The 16372-nt window shown below is 41.4% G+C and overlaps 1 protein-coding gene across 2 annotated transcripts in view; it reads right to left on the bottom strand.

Annotated features, from left to right (window-relative positions):
* Nucleotides 1-3119: 3119 nt before the first annotated feature.
* CCNYL1 (cyclin Y like 1) overlaps nucleotides 3120-16372 on the bottom strand; it is a 143950-nt gene continuing 130697 nt past the window's right edge. The window contains exons 9-10 of one of the 2 annotated variants that reach the window (XM_069733707.1): nucleotides 10594-10756; nucleotides 3120-9041 (exon numbers count right to left, since the gene is read on the bottom strand). In XM_069733707.1, the coding sequence (XP_069589808.1) occupies nucleotides 8925-9041; nucleotides 10594-10756 (280 nt within the window). In that variant the 3' untranslated portion in view covers nucleotides 3120-8924. The remainder of the gene's footprint in view (nucleotides 9042-10593; nucleotides 10757-16372) is intronic. The other variant, XM_069733708.1, reaches the window with a different exon arrangement.

The raw sequence follows: 16372 nt of genomic DNA, 5'->3' as shown, positions 1-16372 counted from the left end.
AGTTAGAGAGCCGAATCACCGTAGTCTTCCCACTGCCCGCTATTCACCAGCCAGTGTGGCTGTATGTAAGTAGACCTGCCAGTCACTAGGAGTAAGGGGGGAAAGCTGCTGGGGACGCGCCTGTCCTACTAGTCTCCCATGCGGCTCAGTTCCCATATTGGTCAGCATGTCTTAGCTGTCAGGCTCCCTATAAATGGGTTAAGTGGGATGCATTTGGTTTCTAATTAGGCTTGAATAAAATAACCACTACACCGGCTCCTCACCCACAGCAGGTCCAGCGATGCCTATCCACTTCTGCTGGTCTTGGTTTACACAATATCAGCACATATGACCGCTGTAGCCAATCACTGGACTCTGTGACAGATACCATGTGTATGGGCAAAGCTGCCAATGCCAGTGACTGGCTGCATGTCATGTAGTGCTGCAGTGCCAGAATTCTGATGAAAAACCTTTGATGAATCAATGTTTTATTAACCCCTTAGTGACCGCCAATACATCTTTTTACTGACCTGCGATATAAGAGACTAGCATCCCCCGGCGGGAGACAATCTATCAGCTATCAGCTGTAAACTATAGGGGACAACATGCTGCATCAGTTATAATCAGTATTGGTACTGCAGTCAATAATGATTACACCATCTAGATGGTGAATAGTGTGTGGCCGCTCCCTCTTTAATCCCATCGGCACCCTGAGATCTTGATCGCATGGCCCTGATGCTTACCATGGCAATTCATGGTCAAATATTAGCCATAATGTTTTCCAGCTATAGTGGCCAGTTTTGAAGATATAAACATTTAGGTGGTAAAAATTTCTTCATTCGGGTCATGCCAATTTGCATTAATTCCTGAAAAGCACTTGAAGGGTTAATAAACTACCCAAGAGCCATTTTGATTACATTGAGGGGCGCTTTTTTTTTTTTACGTGGCATCACTTTGGGGCTTTTCCAACATAAAGGACCCTCAAATTCACTTCAAAACTTAATAGGTTCCTAAAAAAATAAGTTTTGTTAGTTTCCTTAAAAAAAATGAAACATTTCTGCTACATTTTTAAACTTTTTAAAGTGCTAACAAAATAAGACATATTATAAATGGTGCTAATGTAAGGTAGACATGAGGGAAATGTTATGTATTAATGTTTTTGTGTGGTGTGACTGAATTGAAGGGAGGTTGTAAAATTGAAAATTTTTTAAAATTTTTGTAAAGTCCATGATATTTTTATAAATGAGCGCAGAAAATATTGACATATTTACAATTATCATAAAGTACAATGTTAAACGAAAAAAACAATCTCAAAAGCAATGGGATCTGTTCAAGAGTTCTGGAGTTACACTACTGTTCAAAAGTTTAGGGTCACTTAGAAATGTCCTTATTTTTTAAAGAAAAGCACAGTTTTTTTCCAATGAAGCCAACATTAAATGATTCACAAATACACTATATACATAGTTAATGTGGTATATGACTATTCTAGCTGCAAATGTCTTGTTTGTAATGCAGTAGCTTCATAAGTGTATAGAGGCCCATTTCCAACAACCATCAAACCAGTGTTTTTATGGTACTTTGTGTTTGCTAAATGTGTAAGAAGGCTAATGGATGGTTAGAATACCCTTGAAAACCCTTGTGCAAGTATGTTAGCACAGCTGAAAACAGTTTGGCTGATTAGAGAACCAATAAACCTGACCTTCCTTTGAGCTAGTTGAGAATCTGGAGCATTATATTTGTTGGTACCATTAAACTCTCAAAATGGCCAGAAAAAAAAAAACTTTCATTTGAAACATGACAGTCTATTCTTTTTCTTAGAAATGAAGGCTATTCCATGCAAGAATTTTCCAAGAAACTGAAGATTTTTTACAACGGTGTGTACTACTCCCTTCAGAGGAGAGCACAAACAGGCTCTAACCAGAGTAGAAATAGAAGTGGGTGGCCCCGCTGCACAAAAGAGCAACAAGACAAGTACATTAGAGTCTGTATGAGAAATAGACGCATCACAGGTCCTCAACTGGCAGCTTCATTAAATAGTACATGCAAAACGCCAGTGTCAAGGTCTACAGTGAAGAGGCGACTCTGGGATGCTGGCCTTTAGGGCAGAGTGGCAAAGAAAAAGCCATATCTGAGACTGGCTAATATAAAGGAAAAGATTAATATGAGCAAAAGAACACAGACATTGGACAGAGGAAGATTGGAAAAAAAGTGTTATGGACAGACGAATCCAAGTTTGAGGTGTTTGGATCACACAGAAGAACATTTGTGAGACGCAGAATAGCTGAAAAGATGCTGGAAGAGTGCCCGACATCATCTGTCAAGCATGGTGGAGGTAATGTGATAGTCTGGGGTTGTTTTGGTGCTGGTGGGAGATTTGTACAAGTTAAAACGGATTTTGAATAAGGAAGGCTATCACTCCATTTTGCAACGCCATGCTACACCCTGTGGACAGCGCTTCATTGGAGCCAATTTCATCCTACAACAGTACAATGACCCAAAGCACACCTCCAAATTATGCAAGAACTATTTAGGGAAGCAGTAGGCAGCTGGTATTCTATCTGTAATGGAGTGGCCAGCGCAGTCACCAGATCTCAACCCCATTGAGCTGTTGTGGGAGCAGCTTGACCGTATGGTACGCAAAAAGTGCCCATCAAGCCTAACAAACTTGTGTGAGGGGCTTCTGGAAGCATGGGGTGAAATTTCTCCAGATTACCTCAGCAAATTAACTGCTAGAATGCCAAAGGTCTGCAATGCTGTAATTACTGCGAAGGGAGCATTCTTTGACAAAAGCAAAAGTTTGAAGGAGAAATTATTTCAAATAAAGATTCTTTTTTCACACCTTGTCAATGTCTGGACTAGATTTTCAATTCATTTGGCAACTCATTTGATTAATAAAAGTATGAGTTTTCATGGAAAACACAAAATTGTCTGGGTGACCCTAAACCTTTGAACGGTAGTGTATAACCACATAAAGGGACACTGGTAAGTTTTAAACAATTTGGCCCAGTCACTAAAGGGTTAACATTACAATATCACTCTCTGTAGAATTTGATGGCGCTATATATATATATATATATATATATATATATATATATATATATATATATATATATATTTAAAAAAAAAATCACAAACAAACATTATTGTTTAATTAAAATAGAGTTTATTAGCATTTCTTTTGAATATAAAGAAAGCAAAACCACCTGACAATGTGATATTAGTTTCAGCATAAACCACTTTGTTGTTGGCTTTCCCTGTGGTGCCCAGGAGCAAGAGACTAAACAATGCTGGCCCTTGGTTATTCCAACATTGCCGGTTTGAGATTCTACCCTTAGGCTATGTTCACACACAGCATTTTTGCTGCACATTTCTGTGTTGAGAAGATGAGCGTTTTACAGTACCAGCAAATGCTATGAGACTTCACAAATTTCACGCAGACACTTGGTTTTTTCCTGACTGAATCGGAGTACCGCTGCTTTTTTTTTTTTTTAAATCTCCAGTATGTCAATTAAAATCAGCTTTTTTTCACCCATAAAAAGCAATAAGTAAAAAGAAAAAAAACAACACCGCAAACTGGTTTTGCAGTGTTTTTCGTGATAAATAGTGTTGATCAAATAGCTTTGGTTAAGTCCTTATCCAAATAGTTGTAGCGCTTCCCGAATATCTGCCTCGGTAACCCGGATATCTGGAGCGCGCCGGCTGATCAGCTGTTTGGCGCTGCAGCTGCCTGTGTCGCGGCGGTTTCAGCCACAACACAAGTATGGAGAGCCTGCTTGTTGTCGCTGTCACACAGCCGTGACACATGCATTTGTGACGTCCAACAGCCAATTATCGGGAGCGCACCATCCGGGTTAGCGAGGCAGATATTCGGGAAGCGCTATAACTATTTGGATAAGGAGTTAACCAAAGCTTTTTGATCAACACTAAAGACAAAACTTTAATAAAACACGTATTGTGCAAACAGCTGCTTTATACGCATCATTTTTACTACCAAGAGGGAAGCTTTTGGCTGCAGAAATAAAAAGTACAAAAACGCTGTGTGAATATAGCTTTATAATTACTCGTGTCAGCTCACACCTATGAAAGCTAGCCACAACTGTTCTGAAGAAAACCATTACAATAACTTGGATTCTTATTCATATAGTCTGCTGTGCGCATGCCGCTGTCGTGCAGTACTCTTAATACCATCTGAATTAAACCGTTCCGTTTCACATTTGAGGACTGCAGTGTAACGGTCAGAAAGCAGATCCAATCATTAGCCATGAGGTCATGGGGCGGATTGTATACAAGGTCAGACATCTCTGCCCGCGAAAGACTATGGGCTCACATCTTCCTACCATTTTTAGTTGATGAACACTTTGCTTAAGGAAATGACGATTTCCTTTAACCAGAACACTACATTAGAACGTACAATACCATAACTATTATCCAAGAGGTCAATAAGTAAAGTACCTACGAGAGCGTCCTCCAAGTGCATCTAGCAACTGTTGGATAGTCCTAGATAGCTAATGATTTGGCATCTATCAAAGACAGAATAAAAGGATTCTACTGCATGCCCCTGGCTCGGAGCAAGGCTTTCTGGCATTTCTCATCATGTATTTATTCACATTACAGGTTGAAAATTTAACTCCAACATCATTAAAAGTCACCTCCAAAACCCCCCCTTCCCTCAGATATAGTGGCATCAATCATTTTAATGGAGCAGCCGGAAGGTGTAGCAATCGCCACATTATACAGTGAGTGCGCTGTAATCGCTCACCGGCACTCTGTTGACCGCCTGCTCTGCAGCACATGTGTGGAGCAGGCTGTCAATGTGCCGGGGAGTGATTACGGCACGCTCACTGCATGGTGAGCACTGACTATTTGAGCTCCCTGAACTGCCTGATGTCTGAAGAGAGCAGCTGCCTGGAGACAAGAGCTGAACCTTCTCCCTGTAGTCGCTGCTGCAGTAAGCCTGCATACTTGTACATTATATATCGGCAGGTAAAAGACGTGCTTTGGAGGTGACAAGTTCTCTTTAAAGAGGATTGGCAAAACAGTCATGTGTCGGCTACAATATAATGGTAGAAAAGAATCATACTATACTTCACTTTCCCCTCCACCATATTGAGGTTGGCATTGTATAGGGGTGCTGTTTAAGTTGCAAAATGGCTTGTGATCCTCAAAGGTAATGAGGTTGCCACCAGCTGCCTCAGAGTAACATTTTTAGGGAGCAGTTAAACGGCTGTATAAATAGGACCATTTCTGGACCAGAATACTCAGACTGGCCGCAGCTCTCCGACCAGAGCGTGACAGCTGCATAGACATATATGAGGCCGTCACACTCTGATCGGAAGAACCGCTGGCCAGTCCATGCACTGCGGTCCAATTTATACGGCCACCTGACTGCGCAATTCTCCAAGTTTACACACCGCCAAGTGGAAAATCCCGCCATTCAACACTGTAGTGTTAGGAACAAAACCTTCCCTTAAAAGGGACTGTCACCTCAAATTTGCGGATATTTAAATGACTTTTTACCTGTCCGATGGGCGGCGTTTCATCTTAATTTCTCCACTCCATCCGTCCGTCCGTCCGTGTTGTCCGCAAAATGTTAGTGAATTAGAGTACTTGTCCTCCATAGTTCGCATGCGCAGTATGCTTTGCCCAACTGCGGGCAAAGCCGAAAAGCATTACTGCGCATGCGCCCGCACACTATGTCCCGCAACACAACAAAATACTTTCGGGACATAGTGCGCGGACGCATGCATAGTAATGCTTTTCGGCTTTGCTCGCAGTTGGGCAAAGCATACTGCGCGTGCGAGACCGAAGATTGCATTGCGCAGGCGCGAACTATGGAGCACAAGTACTCTAATTCACTAACATATTGCGGACAACAGGGACGGACGGAGTGGAGAAATGAAGATGAAACGCCGCCCATCGGACAGGTAAAAAGTCATTTAAATATCCCGCCAATTTGAGGTGACAGAGTCCCTTTAAAGGGACACTGTCACCTAAATTTGGAGGGAACAATCTTCAGCCATGGAGGCGGGGTTTTGGGGTTTTTGATTCACCCTTTCCTTACCTGCTGGCTGCATGCTGGCTGCAATATTGGATTGAAGTTCATGCTGTGTCCTCCGTAGTACATGCCTGCACAAGGCAATCTTGCCTTGCACAGGCGTGTACTATGGAGGACAGAGAATGAACTTCAATCCAATATTGCAGCCAGCTGGTAAGGAAAGGGTGAATTAAAAACCCCGCCTCCATGGCTGAAGATTGTTCCCTCCAAATTCAGGTGACAGTGTCCCTTTAAGTAACACAATTGCATTACTCTCAGCTGTAGTTTGGAAATCAATTGTGTCCAATAGCCAGTAACAGAAATGAAATCCTGAATCTGAGGCTCCATTTCTTTTTAGGCTCTCCTGTCCTAGGACTTTGCCTGGTTATGCCTCACATACTGTACATGCATAATACACCAATTTGCTGTCAGCTTTCCCTGCGATTCACTGGTAGGACGGCAGCGGACACTACCAGTTTCTAATCTTCCAACCATTTTAAATACATACTGTAGTATTGGTGCATCAATTTTGCCTTGACCTATATGGCATTTATGGTATATTATTTAGAAGCAAAGAGTTAAAAGACTTTCTTTGGACAACCTCTTTAATCGACCTCCAAAATTAAAGAATTTACTTAATTGTCATCGCTGTGGGCAGAAGAGTGATGGAAAGGAAACCGTAAGGAATTCTTGTTACATGGGTACGATATTTCATGTGATAGACCGCCCAGCCCTATGGTTGACATGTCATGTGTAACATTAAGCATTCAGGCCTGTACAGATATGTGGCACAAGAGCCCAACATTCAGTCAGGAACTCTAGGTTCTAAAAGGTTTATGGTTTTAGCATTTTCATAGCATTACTATTTCATTTTTTCTTTGTTAACCAAAAAAACCCGTTATTTAACCAATGTTGTCAGTAAGGGCATTAGTGCTTTCCCAGTTAGTCAGATCAAAATATTAAAGTCGTTCAACATTTAAAAATAAACAAAGGCGCAAATAAAAAAAAAAAAGAAAAAAGTGGTTTCATTTTTGCAATCATTAAGAGACAGCACAGGCAATTACACCATCTGTAAAAAGCCTCTAGCTGTGATCTTTGGGTATATTTTAAGCAGCAATTGTAACCATATTCAATTTGGGGGAGGGATGATTTGACATGTAGCCGACAGGCACCATGTTTTTAAAAGGTGTGCAATATTTTGGACACCAAAACTATGGGTTCACACCATGGATTTAGGCTATGTGCACACCTTGCGGATTTTGCTGTGGATCCGCAGCGGATCTACAGCTGCGTGTCTGCCACAGCTGTTTTCCATAAGTTTACATTACAATGTAAACCTATGGAAAATGCAATCCGCAGTGCACATGCTGCGGAAAAAACGCGTGGAAACGCAGCGGTTTACATTCCACAGCATGTCAATTCTTTGTGCGGATTCCGCAGCGGTTTACACCTGCTCCATAATAGGAATCCGCAGGTGTAAAACCACAGGTGGAATCCGCACAAATTCTGCATAAAAACCGCGGTAAAACACAGTGCTTTTTGCCTGCGGATTTATGAAATCCGCTGCTGAAAAATCAGCAGCCCTAAAAAATACGTGTGCACATACCCTTACTGTGAAAGGGCTTTGTAAAGTGCATTATGCGCACCATGTTCACTTACAGCTGGGTCCTAGGTTTATGAATTTGGTTTAGGTCACACTCGTATTGCAGTCACACTTTCCAAAAATAAAAGGAAAAAAAAAGCTGCAAAATGTCCCTTTTATAAAAGTGCCCCTGCATGCATTTTAGAATTGAGAAGTACAATGTAAAAAGTCTTGGAGCAGACTAGACTTTTAACAAGGTCCATAAGCATTACTGATCGCAGAGGATCAGATTTCATTACTGTAGGAATGGTTTACCACGATGTAAGAAACTGAAACCGTCTGTAGATTTTTCTTGAAATTGTAAGGACTTGTAGAAATTAACATTTAGAGTTGCAGCCAACGTAATTACCACAACATACTGCTGCATGGACACGTACAGGAAAAATGACAGATTGGAGGACATTAGACAAGCAGAGGAGATCTCCGGTCATCTGTAGGTTTTACGTCCAAGAGAAGCTAGATGGTAATCCACAGAAGTTCATTAGTAGCAGGAAATAAATGGAATACTTTTTACATCACAGTAAGATGAGGATGTGGTGTAAAAGTATAAAAATACCACATTTATTTAATGTTGCAGTTCCTTAGAATGCATAATCTCCAGGGGAGCACCAAGAATTACAGCAGTAGGGACAGATCCCGTTTCACTTGAAAACGCACACTCTTCTTTGGACAGTCCCCATTCTAACCATACCATTGGGTAGCTTTAGCACTGGAAGGCAAAACACTAAGGAAACATTGACCGACCTAGTAAGAAGGTTTTGGACCCACTTTGCTTGAGCTCTGGTGTGGCGCAGTGTGGTTAGGAAAGAACTGCATTAACACTTGACAGCTTTGACGGCAGCAAATTAAAAAAAAACAATGGGTAAAGGGACAAAGGCAATAAAGTAGTAACTATAATCACATGATTAGTGTTTTATATTCTAAAATGTCAAACTATATAGTGTTAAAAAGTCCAAGTTCACAGCTATAGGCCTACATAGTAAGCATACAAATGTAGGTGCTAGAGGGATAGCAGAGAGGAGGACTTCACTTGATACACCACAGAATTGTGTAAACCAACTGTGCTGCTGTCCGTTCCAGCCTCTTCTCTGATTTCATGATGAAGGGCTTCCGGCATCCCTGGATTCACAAGCCCTTGCCCCCCACGGCCCTCATTGCTGGAAGACACAGCTGGCTTGAAATAGTGTATGAGAGTGTGGGAAGCTGGTTAGTGCCTGGGGATCCGTGTTGCACCCTGATCATTTCAAAGCTGCTCCTGCTGGTGTCGCCTCAGGAGATGATGGCATTAGAGCGCCGAATGCCCACTAGGTTATCAGCACTGATGGACCGTCGCATAGCGGCTTTAGAAAGGTCCTTGTACTTATCTTCACAGAGCCTGGAAATTGCCTGGGAAAAATAAAACAATTACATATTAGATGCGTCAATATAAGCACAAAAGGGCAAGAAAAGAGACCGCCTGCAAAACAGTCAACTTAAAGGGAACCTGTCAGCAGGGTTGTGCAGAGTAACCTACACACAGTCATGTCAGCGCCATTATACTGAATAAAATGATACCTGGGTTGATGAAATCTGTCTTGTGGTTGTTTCTTAATCTTTATTTCCAGCTTTGTGTTAATGAGATTCTCGTTCCCTAAGGCGGGGTTCAGGTATGTGGTGCTCTGATTATATATTCATAATGCAGAATGCTGACAGGTTGCTGATCCCTCACTGACCTGCCCCCTAGTTTGCATAATGAATACCATCACAATGAATTTAAAAAAAAAATGCTTCTGCAGGAACAATCGCATGTGTACTTTGCACTTATTCACTTTTGCAGATTTACTTGAGTGAGGTAAAAAAAAAAAAAAAAAAAGAAGTCATTGTGAAAATGGCGCCCGCACAGTAGCAGCTATCGGTATGTATAGAGATCAGATAGCTTGCTATAGAAGAAAAAAAAACAAGTCCTCCACCAAGATGGCGCCTCTCGCGCCTGCGCACTAGCAGCTCTAGGAGATGCCGACAGCTGCTATTGCACATGCATGGGCGGCGCCATCTTGGTGGAGGACATTTTTTTTTCTTCTCCAGCAAAATGGTGCAGCCTGCGCAACAGCAGCTATCAGATCTCTATACAAACCGATAGCTGCTACTGCGCAGGCGCAACAGGCGCCATTTTCAAAATGACTTTTTTTTTACCTTGCTCAAGTAAATCTGCAAAAGGGAATAAGTGCACAGTAACCATGCGATTATGCTGCAGCACAGGGGCCACGGCTGACACCAGCCTGCAGAAGCGTTTTTTTTTTAAATTCAGTATGTGATGGTATTCATTATGTAAACTAGGGGGCAGGTCAGTGAGGGAGCAGTAGATGTAAAGAGAACCTGACACTCAACTTAAGTATAGATAGACCAACATTTATTCGTAGTACCAGTAAACATTTCGGTCATAGGAGACCACCTTCAGTGACGTACTGACAGACTTGTAAGGAGATAATGGTGGTTGATCAACCAAGATAGTGATCACATTCTCATTATTTATGTTAGGACATCCATCAAACCATTACGTAACTGAAGAAGGTCTCCTGTGACCGAAACGTTTACTGGTACTACGAATAAATGTTGGTATATCTATACTTAAGTTGAGTGCCAGGTTCTCTTTATATCTACCTGTGCACCCTTTACAGTAGTGCTCACGTCCTATTCTAACAAGTGAGGGAGCAGCGTCCTGTCAGCAGGCTGCATTGTGAATATATAATCAGAGCACCACCTAGCCCAACCCCGCCTGAGGACACAAACATATCAACTCAAAACTGAAAATAAAGATTAAGAAAGAAGCAAAAGACGAATTTCATCAACCCAGGTATCATTTTATTCAGTATAACGGCGCCGACCTGACACTGTAGATTACTGTGCACAATCCTGCTGACAGATTCCCTTTAATACAAGGAAAATATTGTGGCCCTACCTCTAGTTTTTGTGCTCTCTCTTTACTAAGTGGCTCCAGCAGAAAACTGAAGTTGTTGTCATCTGCTAGAGAACGCAGATCAAAGTAGTATTTGGCATATACACTGGCGGGAACATTGATATTGAACTGCAGCAGCTCCAGAAAGTGTCTCTCCATTTCATTCCTAAAATGAGAAAAGTGAAAGTGTGTAAATGTGCAAAATCATCACAAAATGAGCAACGATTTGGCTGATATTGAGGTGTATGGCAAACATAATGATGACCAATATGGAATATAAATAAAAGGATATTAAAAAGTGGCTAGAGTCATTACAATTACTGAAGAAACATGTTAGCAATCCTGTAGGACTTGAAGTCTCCTTGACCATAGAACTTAATGCTCAAAATTCTCCACCTATAACAGATCGTAGCGCATTGCTTGTCACCATTATTGTCACCCCTTCTTTTTTTTCATAGACTGTACAATATCTTCAGAAATAAAAGTAAATGCTCCAAAGTTATATCCTCACTATTTTTTTATTAGTGGTCCAAAGTAATACAACAATAAAACATTGAAATTTCAACATGCAAGTTGAAAAACAAAGAAACAGAATAAACAGCATGTACAGTAATAAAGGCACCCGATTAATACTTGTTTACACACTCTTTGGCATTGATGACAGCCTCCAAACGTTTCTTGTAGCCATCTAGAGGCTTCTTCCACTCTTGCTTTGCAGTTTATTCAAGCTCTAGAATGTTTGCAGGGTTCTTTTTCCCAATGGCAGATTTCAGCTCACCCCAAAGACTAAACGGAATTGAGGTCAGAACTCATTTTTTTTTTCTTTTTCAACCATTCCTGTGTACTTTTGGATGTGTACTTTGGGTTATTGTCTTGCTGGAGGACTCATGATCTTTGACTCAAACCAAGATTTCTTACACTGGGAAGGACATTTCGCTTATCTCTTGAAAACTCTATGATTTCATGATTTCTGTGATACGGTCAACGTCTCCAGTACCAGACATAGCAAAGCAACCCTACAGCATTATTGATCCTCAACCCACCATGCTTAACTGTTGGTAGGGTATTATTTTCCTTATAATCTTCATTGCACCATTTGTAAACAAACTGTTGCTTTGCATTGACAAAAAGCTCTTTTTGTTTCATCTATCCACAGAACATTTTCTCAGAAGGATTGTAGTTTGTCAAGGTACGCTTTGGAAAAGATCAGTGGTTCCTTTAGGGGCCTTTCCTTCAGCAATGGTTTCTTCCTAGGCCTTCACCCATAAAGCTCTGCTTGGTTTAGATTGTAGCGTATGGTATTTGTTGAAACCATAATGACAGAATGTGCAAGATTGGCCTTCAGATCTTTGGATGTTTGACATGGGCTTTTTTTCCCCACCATTCGCACAAACCTTCGAAGAGAACTCTTGTCAATTTTCCCCTTTCCAAGGAGGTAATTGAGTGTTTCATGCTTGGCAAACTTCTTAACATTGCACACAGTTGAAACTGGGATACCAAGGTCTATGGAGATGGCCTTATACCCTTGGAAGTCTTGTGTTTGCTAATATAAGTTCTGATGTCCTCAGACAGCTTCTTAGTCTTTACCATTGTGACAAAGTAACGGGGCCTATCATGTGACTTTTTAAAACACTGACGTCATCATTCATTGGTTAATTCATATAACATGGGCACTGACAATGTTTCACAGGTGACTCATTTGTGATTTACCACAAGCGAGTTAAAATGTGTTTCCATACTAATTTAATTGAAAGGGAGCCAATACTAGTGTCACAGCAAGCTTTAGGTTTTTCTATTTTTCCCTCCAATTGTTTAAATTGTCATTTGCTTTTTTGTATTTAACAAATATACAAAAAACTTTCACTTGATTCATTTTTTTCAGGAGATATTCCACATTATGTACTTACACTTCATAGGTGCCATAATGATGAGCAGGACTGTAGTTTTGAGCTGTGGCCATGCCTAGCACTGAGGTTCAGTATCAGGCACAGTCACTACACGTTTCACCAAGCTGTGCAGGGCAGAGAATGAAGAGACAGCATTTGCTGGAGCATAACATGCAACCCACCAATTGATATTCATAGCCTACCCTTTGAGGATAGGTCATCAATATCAAAGTCCTTCTGGCTCTGTTCACTTCCACATCAGAATTAGATTGGGACGATGACTTCCTATCTGTGGATATCTGCTGGGATGCATACATGAGGATCAGATATCGGTAGATGTGAGGTTCCCTACTGCACACTGTACATCACTCTGCTCCCTTGTCCGTATATAGATGTGCAGGTTTACAAAGACAAGCATAGTGAAGGAGGCTTCCCGAGTAATGAAGCTTGCTCCTGGTGACCTCAATCAGTGAACTGATGCCCATTCCAGCATACACAAATATGGACGCTACCGTTGGGCTGGATTAACCCCTGCAGTTTGACATCACTTTTTCTGCAGTGTTTCCTTGTGGAGTACAGCACAGGTCTGTCCTACACTCAGTGCCCTGTAGATGGGGACAATACATGTGGCTGTGGAGACTCATTCCCAAGGTGGTGAATGTACACCGGCATCTTGTTGACAGCACTGACGGCCTGTAAATGTCTGTTCCCCGCATTCATTGCAGAATGGCAGCTCCTGGCATCTTCCACAGCTCCTGCCAATGTGTTTTCTTACAGGACGGAGGTGTGGGCCCAGGAGTGGAGCAGATCCTTCCTCCCTTAGCTCTCGTGTAGCCGTCTGCACTGGAGCAGATGAAAGGAATGGTACTTGCTGTTTATTAGCTCTGATGAACTCCGCAACATTTTCCCCAGATTGATAACAGGAAAGGGCTTTTTTTTTTATTACTACTAAAATACAGACGTATCAACAAAAGTGGTGGGCACATCACCAAGGCAACAAATGGATCCGCACAGAGCCGAGGCTATTATCTCAGGGGAAAAGGGCTCTTGAAGCAATGTGGACTCATCGCATAATAAATAAATAAATGACACTATGGAACAAGGAATTCCCCTGCCTGCAGCCTTAACCAACATATAACAAAAACTCCTCAAACATCAGGATTAGCAAACCACCATGTATCATTTGCACAAATGACAATTCTGCCCATGGCACTTCTGCTGCCAACTGCATATTCTGCATATGGGGTATCAGAATAGGAAAGTTATGGCAGAGTTCTGTGTAGAGGCGCAGGCCTGCTGTATCCACTGTGCAGATTGCCGGTCTCCAGCTTGGTCATGCAATCTCATCTGTCCTATTCATTAGGACAGGAGGAGGATAGCTGCCGCTCGTGCACCCTACTCGTCGCTCGTGCGCCCTACTCGCCTGTACACGGGAGAGCGTGCTTCTGATTCTTTCTTTGTAAGTAATGTCACAGACCCCAGTTATCTCCATATTCTGATTACCTCTTGGAAAAGGGTGACAATGTTCAGCTATTTCTACGCCCACCTTCCGAGATACATCATGAATGGACTGTTCACTTGCTTCCTAGTGTATTCCAATCCATGACAGGTGCCATGGTAATGAGATTCCCATCAGTGGCTTTAATGTAGGGCTGATTGTTGAAGTAACTCATCTTTCACAAACTAAGCAGGCAGAGTATGGGAAATGGATGACCACTACAAAACGGACAAAGTATTAAGTGCAGACGGCTCCACCATCGCGGAAAAGAAGATGCATATCAGCCATCTGAGACTAGTAAACAGAAGGGGTTAAAGCTGCTGCACACACAGGGATCAATATTCACAAGCACAGATGCAGTTTTGTAGCTCATGCAGTGTAGGACCAAGCTGTGCCTAGAATAAGCTTTTATCGCCTTGCATTTATAACAATAACCCAAGTAATGGAAACCTGCATAAAATCTTTGGGAATTTTTGGAACTTTCTTTAATCTGCAGGTGTATGGTGAGTAGGGGCATACAAAGGGTTAAAAGCCTGTTTTTTGCAATTGGGTTTCATAAGAAATGTTGCACCGTTTTATTGCTGGTTGCAGAATGAGTTATCTAAGCAGCGGTTAGTCACCATGTTGTGACAGTTGTAAAAATGCATATAAATCAAGAATTTGTCAGAAGTATGGTTACCCATCATCAGTGGGGGGTAAATATGTCAGCAATCACCCAACTACCAAATAAAACACTCAACCATAGGGTGATTGGATATTTGTGTGGGCATAAAAGTCACCATCAGCAGCATTGTTCCATAAAAATGGGAGATGCTGTCGAAGGCATGATGTACGTGCACAGAACACACTGTTCCCATCAATAATTTGTGGGCCTGTGTGAACAAGTCAGTAAATTAGTGCTGAGCGACTTGTATATAGTTGATGCCTTTTACCTAGAGCTGCCCTTCCAAATACATCTCATCTCTTATCTGTCTTTTTCTGAGATCTTCTGTGCAGATTTATGCTTGGCAATTACAAAGGAGAGCTAAACTTTGTGGTCATAAAAAGGGTTGCAAACTTGTGAGAACTGGCGCCATTCTGCTATTGGGCTGCTGCGTTCTTTTCCTCTTCCGAATAACAAATAAAAGAAGTGAGTACAGCAGCCCAATAGTGGCCGCTGACTGGCTGTTATCACACGTGCACTCAGGGCTGTGGAGTCAAGAGTTGGAATCGGTGTCAGTATAAAATGTACCGACTCACGAAATATATAATTAATTGGCTACAGTAGTACAATGCAGAATGCGCTGTAGTCTTCCTAAGAATTTGGAAAAGTTATAAAATGTCCTATAAAAGGTCTGTTCTGTTCCTGATATAAGGATCTCTGCTTTTAGTGGAGATGAATCTGTGCTGCACTTTATGTACATGCTCAGTAGTGAAGTGCCTTCTCCACAGATCAGAGGAAAAAGGCAATGGGAAGGAATGCCTGCACTCATCTCAGAACTGATAGAGTGAAGATGAAAAAAAGAATTAAGGCAAGTAAATAGCTCAATTATTTTATTATAATGATGATGAAAAGCAAGGACAGGGTCCTCTCCCCTCTGTACCAGTCTGTCACTGTAAACATGTTTACTGTAAACGATATCTATAACTCTGTATGTAACCCCTTTCTCATGTACAGCACAATGGAATTAATGGTGCTATATAAATCATAATAATAATAATAATAATAATAATAAAAGCCTGATGCTACCATTTTACTCCAGTAAATTTATCCCTTAAACATGAGCCATGTATGACGGAGTTGAAATCAGGATTCAGAGTCAGGGAAATTGAGGAGTTGGAGTGGGAGGTTTGGCTTACAGATTCCACAGCCTCCATAACCATACCATTAAAAACTCAGCACCGACATCACTGGAAAGGTCTGGTGCGAGAGCTGAGCATTTGTTTTGTTTTTTTTTGGTCTCTTTTTTTTTTTTTTTTTTTTAAGCAAAAGGGACTACATAAAAAAAAATAAGTGACTGTCCCCTGAAGTATCCCCAATGGTGACAAAATCATTTAATATAAAACATAAGAAAATTGTATTTCTCTTAAAAATAACAAGGATAATATTGGCATAAAGGTGTCCAGCACACTAACACTACCGCACAATGAAATACCTGCAAGGGTACAACTCTTTTCATGTGTGTAGTTGGAGAATAGCTAAAATTAATTTCCTCTGTGCACAGCACAGACCTATAGAAATGTAAATCACCCTGAATCATCTGATCGGCGCACTAATGAAATCACCTTTCCGCTTTTGTTCCTGTTGTCCTAATATATTTTAAATGCATACAAACATAATGCTTCAAGGACCGAGACTGAATCACTCAGAGGCTAAAAATGCTGCCTACATAATTAAGGTACAAACCCATAATTGTGG

The sequence above is a fragment of the Ranitomeya imitator genome, chromosome 7, assembly GCF_032444005.1.
Source record: "Ranitomeya imitator isolate aRanImi1 chromosome 7, aRanImi1.pri, whole genome shotgun sequence".
Classification (NCBI taxonomy): Eukaryota; Metazoa; Chordata; class Amphibia; order Anura; family Dendrobatidae; genus Ranitomeya; species Ranitomeya imitator.
This window is presented reverse-complemented; position numbering and strand designations above follow the sequence as displayed.